General features: G+C 37.8%; 1 protein-coding gene across 8 annotated transcripts in view; it reads left to right on the top strand.

Annotated features, from left to right (window-relative positions):
* CEP152 (centrosomal protein 152) overlaps window positions 1–12052 on the top strand; it is an 82629-nt gene that overhangs the window by 22567 nt on the left and 48010 nt on the right. For 4 of the 8 annotated variants that reach the window (XM_053595495.1, XM_053595494.1, XM_053595493.1 and 1 more), the window contains exons 7-10: window positions 89–229; window positions 743–882; window positions 4247–4447; window positions 10185–10332. In XM_053595495.1, the coding sequence (XP_053451470.1) occupies window positions 89–229; window positions 743–882; window positions 4247–4447; window positions 10185–10332 (630 nt within the window). Of the gene's footprint in view, window positions 1–85; window positions 230–742; window positions 883–4246; window positions 4448–10184; window positions 10333–12052 lie in introns of all 8 variants that reach the window. The other 4 variants (XM_053595492.1, XM_053595491.1, XM_053595490.1 and 1 more) reach the window with 1 other exon arrangement.

The raw sequence follows: 12052 nt of genomic DNA, 5'->3' as shown, positions 1-12052 counted from the left end.
CAGTTCAAAAAACACTGCTTTAAGTGACAACAAATTTATGTTTTGTTGTACTTTTTAATCTAATAAATCATCTTTAATTCCAAAGCAGATTCTGCAGAAAACATGCAAATTATTCAACTTCAGATTCTTAACAAAGCAAAAGAGAGACAACTAGAAAAGTTTGTTGAAAAGTTAAATGAAAGTGAACGTCAAATTCGGTATCTGAATCACCAGCTTCTGATAATCAAAGGTAAGATAACACGTGCTGGGTGCTGTGGTTTATGAGATACACTAGAAATAGACGTGAGCTGTTATGGCAAATATATGGGATGAATTTTAGATTAGGTGAGTTTAAGAGTTCACTGCAAGTCTGTGTAGGATCATTAGTGTTATATAGATACCTTCTTTAATTAGCAGGGGTTTATCACATCTGTATGTCTTCTCAGGTAAACAGATGCTGAAATTGTTAGGAAATCTTTTGTCCCCCAAAGGGATATAATAATATTTTTAAAGGAAGAGGTTCAGATTCTGTAAGATTTTGTGTGTGTGTGTGTGTGTGTGTATGTGTGAGAGTCAGGGTTTTTTTTTTTTTTTTTCAATTATTATTTTGGTTTTCCCTAAATTGACTAAAATTTATTTGTCTGAATTGAATTGAAGTCAAGAACATTCATATATGATACGGATCTGGTATCTGATAGGGATTGTGACAATTGGTTTCCCTGTATGGTAACATATTATTTACATAAACATTTTTATACCCTAGATGAAAAGGATGGTTTGACCCTCAGCCTTCAAGAATCGCAGAAACTCTTTCGGAATGGAAAAGAAAGAGAGATGCAACTTGAGGCACAAATACAAGCCCTAGAGGCCCAAATACAAGCTTTAAAAGTCAATGAAGAACAGGTATAACCTCATTATTTATGGCAAAGTTATTCAGTGAAAAGTTTAGCTACTTAACAGTACTTTTGGTAGTGTAGGACTAAATTCATAAGAACTTTGAAGTTTATATTTTCCTACACCATAAGCCTGCTTCTTCTTGCCTTACTTTGGAGGAGCACTGCTACCATCCCGCAAGTCCTTGTAGCTGTACAGCTAGAGAAGACCTCAGCTCCTGTGTTCCTTCCTCTTGTAAGCCATGAAATTTTCGGAGAGTAGCTGGGACTACAGGTGCCCACCACACACACCCGGCTAGTTTTTTTTTCTGTTTTTAGTCTTGAACTCCTATGCTCAAGTGATCCTCCTACCTCGGCCTCCCAGAGTGCTAGGATTACAGATGTGAGCCACCGCGCCCGACCTCATGTCCATCCATTCTACACCCTCTTATTTGTATAGGTCTCCTAACTAGTCTCTCATCTTTATCCCTTCTGCAAATTCTCTCTGATGGTATCTGAGTAATCTTTATAGGGTACAGTTCTGAGTATGTCATTTCTTTGCTTAAAGCCTTTTGATGGGTCCACTTTACCTGTGGAATGAAATATGGCATCAAGATGACCCATCTTATCCTTGCTTGTCTATTCTTTTATTCTAAACAGTTTGTTGTTTCTTTTTTTTTTTTTTGTAGAGACAGAGTCTCACTGTAACGCCCTCGGGTAGAGTGACGTGGCGTCACATGGCTCACAGCAACCTCTAACTCTTGGGCTTACGAGATTCTCTTGCCTCAGCCTCCCAAGTAGCTGGGACTACAGGCGCCCGCCACAACGCCCGGCTATTTTTTTGTTGCAGTTTGGCCGGGGCTGGGTTTGAACCCGCCACCCTCGGCATATGGGGTCAGCGCCCTACTCACTGAGCCACAGGCGCCGCCCCCCGGTTTGTTGTTTCTAAATGCAGCCCTTCCGTGTGTCACGTCTTCTCTCTGAAATGCCCTTCATGTAACCTGCTCGCATTTGATGGGCAAGCCCCTGACTACAGGTTTTCTTAAGTCTCCCCTGCTTTTCTCCTCAATAGACAGAGAATACCTTGAAAGCAATATTGAGCTGTCCTTATCTTGGTGGCCCCACTATCTGTGCCTAGCACCTGGCACATCCTTGGTGGTCAGTGTATGTTGAGTGAATGTTGTTGCTCAAAATTGATCTACCCTATAAAATATGTGTATATATACACACATATATATTTTATATTTTATTTTATTTTTTAGTATATTTTCTGTCCCTGCTTGTATACTATCCTGACTATACTTTTTATGGCATTTTGAAATTTGGTAAACAAGATCTCTCCTTAATCATTTTCAAAAATTTTGTAACTCTTTTTTACATTTTCACTTTTAGACCTTGCAAACCAACATCTCATGGTTTGTAAAAAAATTTTGTTGGAATTTTGATTAGCAAGGTATTGTGTTTTATCATTTTATAAATGAGTTAATCAAGTGTAACAGAGGTCATATTAATTGCTGAAGGTTATAAAGCCAGTTGGTGACAAAAGCATCAGGACTTAAATTTTCTGACTCAAATATTCCCTTCAGAGTTGTTATCCCGGAAGCATTTATTATTTTTTTTTTAAAATAAACTCTGCTGCTGTTTAAACATTCGGGGCACTGTTTTTTAGACTTGCCTTTAAAGTGGTGGTGTAACACGTTCTTTGATAAATGATTAAGTGGCTATTTGATTTTTGAAAATAGTCACAAGATATTGGTAGCCAACCTGGTGGTGGGGGGTTTATTGTGGGGGAATACCATTGTTTTTTCTGGGGTGAGAAATGTGGGAGGAGTTAAAAATGAAAGTGACTGGAAAATAATTAGTTTGGTTTGGGATGAGACGTACAGGTAAGTCTAAAGATGGTTTAGTGAAAGGTTTTAAAGAATGCTCTCTCATGGCTGCCTCCTCCCCATCCTTCATGTGTCATCTTTTCTAAGAGGACTTCCTTGTGTATAAAGCAGCTCCCACCTCCCTGTCCCTCCACCCCCCCATCACGCCTCATTCTGTTACTCCATAGCCATCTGAAATGACCTCATTTGTTCACTCGTTATTTGCGGTCTTGTCCTTTCCCATCTTGCCATTGTGTCCTCAGTGCTTAGAACCCTGCCTAGCACAAAGTGTTATTTATTGAGCAAATGAAGAAATATCTTAGCAAGGAGAGCAGTATTGGAATAAATTGGCAATCTCTGGAGTAGAATGAAGAATAATCTCCATTTGAAATTTTAATTTTTATGTCTAAATAGATTATTTTTAACTTTTTGAAAACTGACAGTGATTATATTGGAAAGTTAAATCGTTTTTGTGTAGTAAAAGGTTATGACCTTGTCATTCTTTTTTAAGTTAGAAACTGCATTTATAAAAACTACAGCAGCATAAATAAAAACAACAGAATCATTAAGTATATTTCCTTATACTTAATAGTTTCCTATGCTGCTGTAACAGATGACCACAAATTTAGCAGCTTAAAACGGCTTAAATTTACCTTACAGTTCTGGAGGTCAGATGTCTGACGTGAATCTCACCGGGCTAAAATCAAGGGGTCAGCTGGGCTGTACTGGTTTCTGGAGGCTCTAGGGGAGAATCCCTTTTCTTGATTTTTCCAGCTTCTGGAGGCCATTCGTGTTTCTCAGCTTGTGGCCCATTTCCACCTTCAGAGCTAGCAATGGCTAGTCGAGTCTCACTGGTTCTGTCTTTCCTGCCTCAGTCTTCCTCATTGATGGGCCCTTGTGGTTCCATCAGCCCACCTGGCTAACCCAGGACTGTCTCCTTATATTAAGGTCCTCTAATTAGTAACTTTAATTGCATATGCCACTGAATTTTCCCTTGCCATGTAACGTAACATAGGCACAGGTTTTGGGAATTAGAATGTGGACAACTTTGGGAGGCCGTTATTTTGCCTATTATACCAACTGTGCAGGTTTAGCTTTCAAATCTTTGTTTTTAGTAAGTGACCACTGGCAGCTTTCATCAGTCTTTGAAGGAACAGGTGTCATTTTCCTATGACCTAACAATTGGGTTGCCCCACACTTTGCTCACAGAGCAATGCAGAACAGGCTCGGGGCCAATATCGCAGCTGCAGATTCCTTGCCTGATACCCCACACTGCCGTCATGCTGAGCAAAATCCTCTTTCACTCTCCTCGGGTAACTACAAAATGTATTTTCTCAGTGATTATTGTTTCCAACAACTATGGGCCTGGTGGGTCCCAGCTAGGAATATCTTAAGGAGCTTGAGCTATGAAGCAGGGACATCCCTTCTTCTTCACTCTCATTAGAGCATGCTTAGGTTTCAGAGTTGAGTCCATAGAGAGCAGAGTTAAAATACTGTAAACGTGGATCTCCTGTGTGTATTTACTAGATAATCAAGAAGTGCAGAACCACTGAGATGGCTCTGGAAAGCTTGAAGCAGCAACTGGTGGACCTTCATCATTCCGAGTCACTTCAACGAGCTAGAGAGCAGCATGAGAGCATTGTTACGGGGCTCACAAAAAAGTACGAAGAGCAAGTGTTGTCCTTGCAAAAGAATTTGGATGCTACGACTACTGCACTGAAAGAACAGGTTAGGATGATTTCAAATGAGCAACTATTATCAACAAGTAAAGGTTATGATTATTATTATTTTTTTTGATACTTACATTTTGTGGTTCATCTTGTAGAAACCATGGATGTTTGTAGTAGGTGTTAGATTGTGAGTGAAACTGAAAAACCAATGGTTTTTTTTAATCTATGAATACGTCATCCTAAAGGTATAATTTTGGAAGCCTTTCTTTGTAGGATTGGTTAGTACCTTTTGGGTCTCACGTTACTAGGCCTTTATTTGTGGAGTATTTATGCATATTGTTTATATGGTCCTGGAATAAATCCAGACTGAAAAAAATAAGTGTGCAGAGGGCTGGACTTGAGAGATTATCATGAGAGCTCAACCATTAGGAATCCCTTCTGGGGTCTCCCACAATTTGGTAATTCACCTATCAAGAAAGTCTGTCAAGAAATAGTTTTTGGAAAAGTTAATTTTAAAGATTCTGGCCAAACACAGGATAGTAGCATTAAAGTTAGTTAGATATGCACAGTAGTCCTTGTTGGGTGACCAGAGAAGAGTGGAGTCCATTGGCTTTTCCATACTGGGTTTAGGGTCTCTCTTCTCTACTGACTTAGATATAAGTACATAGGGGTCTCTACAAAAAAAAACAGAAAAATTAGCCAGGCCTGGTGGTGTACAGCTGTAGCCCCAGGCTGAGGAAGGAGGATCACTTGAGCCCAGGAGTTTGAAGTTGCGGTGAACTATGATGATGCCACAGCACTCTAGCCTAGGCAACAGAGTCCAAAAAAAAAAACAAAAACAAACAAACCAAAAAACAACTCTTAGGAAAATAGTAGCAAGGCGCATATAACTGGATAATTTACCCAGATGTCCTTGCATAAATTTGCCATTGTCCAGGTTCTGAGTAACTGTCATGTAATCACACACAACTGTACCTGCACGGTGTTGACAAAGTAGATGTTCAGACCTAGTAAATTTGCTGGTTACAAAGATTCTTAACCTGGTGTCTCCTAAAGCAGGGTATTAGTAGGCCCCAGGGAGTCCATGAATCCTCTGTAATTTTGGATAAGATTTTCTATTGAGTGTCTTTGGGGAAGACCCGTGAGCTTATTCAGACTTTCTAAGAGGATCATGTCTCTTCTCACAAAAGGCTGAAAATTACTGCTTTGTAAAAATGTTCGTAGTAAAAATGGACATCTGCATTATTGACTAATCATCTTATTCTGTTACAACAGACTTCCTGAACAATAGCTAAGTATTAGGATGTGAATAGACTTTATATACATTTAATTTTATATGTGTGTGCATGCGTGCACATATAGTAAACACACACACACTCTTTTCACTTTTTAGAACAGTTTTGGGTAGAAAATATGGAGATTTCCCAAATACCCCCCCACACATTGCCTTTTCCATTATTAACATTCTGCCCCAGAGTGGTACTACTATGTGGGACTCCCCAGATAAACTTTTTAGATAATTAGTTTTTTGCAATCCACAAAATAACTTGCTGGGAGATTTTGTTTGGGATTCCATTGAATCTATAGATGAAGTCGGAAAGAAGTGATTGCTTGATAATATTGAGTCTTCCTATCCTTGAACATGGGATTTCTCTCCATTTATTTAGTTCCTCTTTGATTTCTTTCATCAGAGTTTTTTAGTTTTTGTCATATAGATACTGTACATATTTTGGTTAGATTTAGGCCCAAGCATTTCTTCTTTTTCTTTTTTTTTTTTTTCTGGTGCTAGTGTAAGTGGTATTATGTTTTAGTTTCAAATTCTACTCAGTCATTCCTGGTGTATAGGAAAGTGATTGACATTTTTGGATTCATCTTGTATCCCACACCTTGCTGTAATTGTTTATTAGTTCCTGGAGCCTTTTTGTTGATTCTTTTAGATTTTCTACATGGAAAGTAACATCGTCCATGAATAAAAACAGCGTCTATACCTATTATTTCCTTTTCTTGTCCTACTGCATTAGCTAGGTCTTCCAGGATGTTGTTGAAAAGCAGTGGTGAGAAGGGACCTTCTTGCCTTGTTCCTGTTCTTTGTGGTGAAGGGTAAAGTTTTCATTGTTAAGTATGATGTTAGCTGTAGGATTTTTTCTTTTTTAATCAAGTCGAGGAAGTTCTCCTCTATACCTACTTAGTTTACTGAGAATTTTTTTTTAATCATGAATGGGTATTTAATTATAATTTAAAAGACAAAAGTAAACACATGTGATGGGAGAAAGTAGCAATCCATGATGCAGGTAAGTTTTTTTGAATGTTTGTGTAACTGGTGAACTTTGAGAAATCTGTAGCTTGTGCTATTATATTATCAGTGTTTTCCTTAAGAGACCAGTGTTTCTGCATAGTGATTGCATTAAATTACATTACCACCAGCAGCATACAGGGTTCCCCTTTCTGCACATCCGTGGCAACTTCTGTTATTGCCTGTCCTTTTGATGAAACCCATTTTAACTGGGGTGAGATGGTATCTTATAGCTTTGATTTGCATTTCTCTGATGATTAATGACGCTGCACATTTTTTCATACACCTCTTGACTGTCTATTTGTATGTCTTCTTTTGAGATATGTCTATTCAGATGGTTTGCCTGTTTTTCAATCAGATTGACTTTTTTCCTATTGAGTTGTTAGAGCCCCTTATATATCCTAGTTATCATTGTCTTGTCAGACAAGTTGTGGTGTACTTAGTTTTTTTTTTTTAATTTTATTTTTGGGTTAATATCTTACTCTGTTTCCTTCAGAGCATGGCATCAGCCTCGCTCATCAGCAACCTCCAATCCTGGGCTCAAGCAATCCTCTTCTTTTAGCCTCCTAAGTAGCTGGGACTACAGGCATGTGCCACTATGCCCAGCTAATTTTTCTGTTTTTTAGTAGAGACAGGGTCTCACTCTTGCTCAGGCTAGTCTCCAACTACCAAGTTCAGGCAATCCTCCTACCTCAGCCTCCCAGAGTGCTAGGATTACAGATGTGAGCTACCACGTCTGTCCTATGGTGTACTTTAAAATAACTAAAGGAGTGGACTTGGAATGTTCCTAACACGAAGAAATGATTAATTCTGAATTCACGTTGTATGCCTTTATCAAAGCATCACCCGTACCCTATACTGATATACAAGTATTAAGTTGCCATAATAATTAAAAAGAAAAATTATTTATAAACCAGTAAAGAAAGAAAAAAGAGATCAGCTTTTCTGGGTAGAAAAGATTGTATATACTCACAACATATTATCTTTTTGCTTTGGCTGAATTCCCCTTGATCCTCTCCCTCTCCCTTTCCTCTCCTCTCCTCTCCTCTCCTCCTCCCGTCCCCTCTCTTGTTCTTTTTAAATGTGATAGAAGAAATGGGAAGCAATAGGGTTCTTGGAGTTAATCCTCCAATGTTATAATTGTCTCATAGTAAACTATCTCCTGTACTCTCTCTCTCCAACAAATTGCCTTTTACCTCCTTTTATTGGTAGAAGTGCAATGTTCTAAGAGTTCTGGTTATTTCTCCAAACCGTTTATAGAAGTATCATGTTAAGATCTTTGATTATCTCCTTGATAGAGGTAATAGCTTTTTTCATTCTGGTCTTCTTGAAATCTTCAGCTTTTAGTGAAATCATGGACTTTGGTTTTTGTGTCTTAATCTTCACCTGATATATTTTCTACCTTTGTGTTCATGATATTTTTAAGGGCTCCACTTTGAACACTTTCTGTTGTCTAAGGGACTCCTGCAGACCTCTCTGTGTGTGGTCTAATTCTCATTTTTCTGTGTCCTAGAACTCTGTTCAGTTATTTTCCCTCCCACAGATTCAGCTGTTATCTGATCTCTTTATCATCACATTTGTCTTGTTCAGTCTTAAAATATGTCTGCCTGAATCAGTCTTGAACTCACTCAAGCTAATCGTGGAAAAGGTAGAACTACTTACCTTTTTGTTTGTTTTTTGGTATTAAAATTTTCTAGTTTTATGAGTATAATCTGTTTCTCTGAACTTGTCAGTGGGAAACACCAAGGTTTACTTGATCGTTGCATATAGTCAAATGATTGCCTTTTCTTTCTTTATAAAATTGCTCTTTATATCTACCTTTTTGTAAAACTTGTTTTTGGCCAGTTCCCAGTCACTTGTAAAAACTATTGTGACCTCCCCAGAATGTATTAGTGGTCTCCCTGCTGCTTCGTGTTGTTACTGTCATACTGTCATTAGTGTTAGCTCTTTCATTGTGTTTGCCATGTTACTTTGGTACTTTAGAACCAGGCTTCTCAAGCTGGCCTGGGTATTAGCAGCAGTTTGCCAGGAGATTTGCAGTGCTGAATAAACATCGACCAGTTTCCAGAAGCTTCATTTTGCTCAAAAATTTGGTAGAAAAAATTCAAAGCAAACATAGCTACATGATGAAATAGAATGCATAATTCACAGGAATTTTTTGTTTTTTTTTTTTTAGTTTTTGGCTGGGGCCAGGTTTGAACCCACCACCTCTAGTATATGGGGCCAGTTCCCTACTCCTTGAGCCACAGGTGCCGCCCTAAATTTTTAAGCTAAAATGGGAGATTTCAGCGTCCCTTTGCTCTGCTTATGGGGACTTCTGATGTAATATTACTTGTGTTACTACTTTTAAGGCATTATTGGGGTTTAGGTTAATCCTGTGGGTCAGGCCCCAAAACCATAAGACCATTTCTTTGTTTCAAAGCTCTTTCTTGGTATTCTTTTTACTATTTGTTTTCTTTAAAGTTTTTTTTTTTTTTTTAAGGTAATTTCAACCACTTACCTTAATTCACTCCTCTGCCTCTCTCATGCTCTGCTGTGTGCCTGGAATTTGGCCTGTGTAGCCTCATTTGAATGGAAGGTGATGATTTCTATGCTTGTGATTTCTTCTACCTGGGCTTGGGACTCCTGTGGCTCCTTACTCCCTAATGCATGTTATTTTTTGGAGAAACTTGATTATCTTGCATACTCACTCTACATTTTCTGTATCTCCCCAGTACAATTACATACACACACTCATTTACCCTGTGTGTTTTTGTTTGTCATTCATTTTTCAAGTGTTCGTTGTAGCCCTTAGTAGTTCTCTGTAGCAAAGCAGAGGCACCCTTAAGAAGATTATTAAGAGAAATAAGACATGTAAAAGGAAGAAAGAGAAACATAAAAGAAACAGATCAAACTGAAAAGAAGTTAAGAAGTGGGAACGACTATTTTTGGCTGCTTTGAATAGAATGAGTTTTTGGCTGTGTGAAATAGAATAAGTTTCCGTGTGTTTATCATATCCTTGCTGTTTTGGGATACAAATTGCATGATTCAAAGTATCTTCGTAAACATGTATATGTACACTTGATCTGATAGCGTAAAATGCAAATAATAATATAAAACATTTCCTTTGATTTAAATAAAATCAAATTTTAAAATAAGTGTCTTGTGAATGTAGAGTAGAAGGGGATTTTAGAAATCATCTAAATAAGAAGAAAAAAATCTTTGACTGAAGCAGGTTAGAGAAAAATAAGTAACTTAAAAAATAAGATAGAAATCGTTTAATTCAACCTTTGTTAGCATAATTGCAAAAGAAGAAAGAGACTGAGGAATTGAAGCCTCACCCAAGATCACACAAGTTCTCCTGACCTACAGTCCCGTGCACCTCTTTGCTATAAAAAGAGGTGACGTTGCCATGTGATGATTGTATATTTTCTGTAAAATCCAATTATGTATCATAGTTTTTAGTTCAATACTTATTAAAACTGATCACGAAAATGACTGACTGCACTATTTTTCTATTTAGGAAGACACTTGCTCTCATTTGAAAGATCATGTGAAACAACTGGAAAGGAATCATGAAGTGGTCAAGTTAGAAAAGAATGAGATCATTAACAAGTTGACCAGAAGCCTAGAGGAGGCTCAAAAGCAGTGTGCCCACTTGTTACAGTCCGGTAGGTGTCTGGTTGGGCTCTGTCTCCCCAGAAGGCTAGTACAACATGCGGAGAGAACATAGCAGAACCCATGAATTATAAAGATCCAGAAAAGAGAGAAGACCATCGGTGACTAATTTCCTTTTTTTCCACAAAAATTATTGTATATGGATGAAGATGTAGTTTATTTTTGTGAGACAATTTGGAAACTGTAGACAGACATAAAGTACCAAATAAAAATAATCAATAACCCTACCACTCACAGGTAATTATTGTTAACATTTGAATGTACTACGTATTTCCTTCAAATGAAATGAATGCACCCACATAGACTATGCCCTGCTTCTCTGTAAGTGCATTTCTGAAAACATGCTAAAGCTGAATGTGCAAAAATTAAACAATAAAAAATAGTAGAACCTGTGTAAATTGACCAATCAAGGGACTGTAACAAACTGGTCAACATACAGAGGTGGTCAACCTAAGGACCCAGGCCTACTGGTGCATGTTTGATCTGTGAAAATTAGGTCGACTAAAGGAGGGGGTCAGTATAGGGAGGTGGTCATTTAAGGGGTCATTCTGTCCCTTATGTTTAGTGTATCCTGTACAACTTCTATACCTGAAAGCTAAAAATGATTGTAAAATCCCATTCATTATATATTGGTTTTTTAGACCCAATATTTGATCACATCATTCTATCCTTTTGGATAACTTCTTTAATTTTTGTCCACTTACGATAGCATAGCCACATACCTAGTCAGTGGAGACCTGATAATTACATTTTTGTTATGCTTAAAATTTCTCGTATGATCTCTATGCTACGTGGGTCATTACCAAAGTTTTGAGATCCACAAAAATCCAGAAATGTAAAATCTGCACAGACAGAAAAAAACAAAGCCCTCCCTACAACAACGACAAGCTGAGCCCCGTGAATCAGAAAGGATACCGTCGTCGGCCATGTTGCTTGGAAATGAAATCATGGACGATAGCATAGTCTGACTAAGTTTAAGACATATGCTTCTTTTTAGTTTCGGCAGTAGTTTTATTTTTTACAATGTTTTGTAAAGTGTTATTAGAGTAAAAGGCAAGAAAGTATTCAAATGTTTGTGTAAACACTGCCATACAGAAAAGCCATCCTGTTTGCTGATCAGTAGCTCGTACTGTGAAAACAGATCAGTGGTTATTCATTCATTAACTGATAAGGGAAAGTCAGACTTTGGTGCTGACAGGCTGTTCAGACGGTTGGTACAATGTGTGAAAGGGTAGGTTATCCAATAGTTGAAAGTACTAAAGTCAGTGCTGCCTAGATTTGTGTATGTATATTTGGTGGGGGACAAAATGTGGATCATATTCTGTTTCGGTTCCATTCCTATTTAGTTTTGTAGCTTTTGTTTTCACTTCGTATTACTTGGAGAGTTTATTTCCTGGCCATTATAGGCTTTGAAAATACAATTTTCTTTAACTGGATAATATGCCATCATTGTTTCACTTAACCATTTCCCAGATGGCCATTTTCTTTTGAAACTCAATAAAATCACTCTTAGATGGGAAATTCCCCTAGTACATTTAAAATATCAGGTCACTGAAGTTTCAGAAGCACAACCTTAAAAGACTTTTTTCACAAGTACAGCTGGGGGTGTTGGAAATAAAAGCATCTAGAAAGAGGCTAAAGGTAGCAAGATGTTGCTGTCTTCTTAGAGGGTAGAAATGGGTTCTAAAGAATTTTTTCTTTGGCTTTCCTTAA

Source organism: Nycticebus coucang, chromosome 6, assembly GCF_027406575.1.
Source record: "Nycticebus coucang isolate mNycCou1 chromosome 6, mNycCou1.pri, whole genome shotgun sequence".
NCBI lineage: Eukaryota > Metazoa > Chordata > Mammalia > Primates > Lorisidae > Nycticebus > Nycticebus coucang.
The sequence above is the reverse complement of the archived record's forward strand: the minus strand, read 5'-3'. Positions and strand labels throughout refer to the sequence as shown.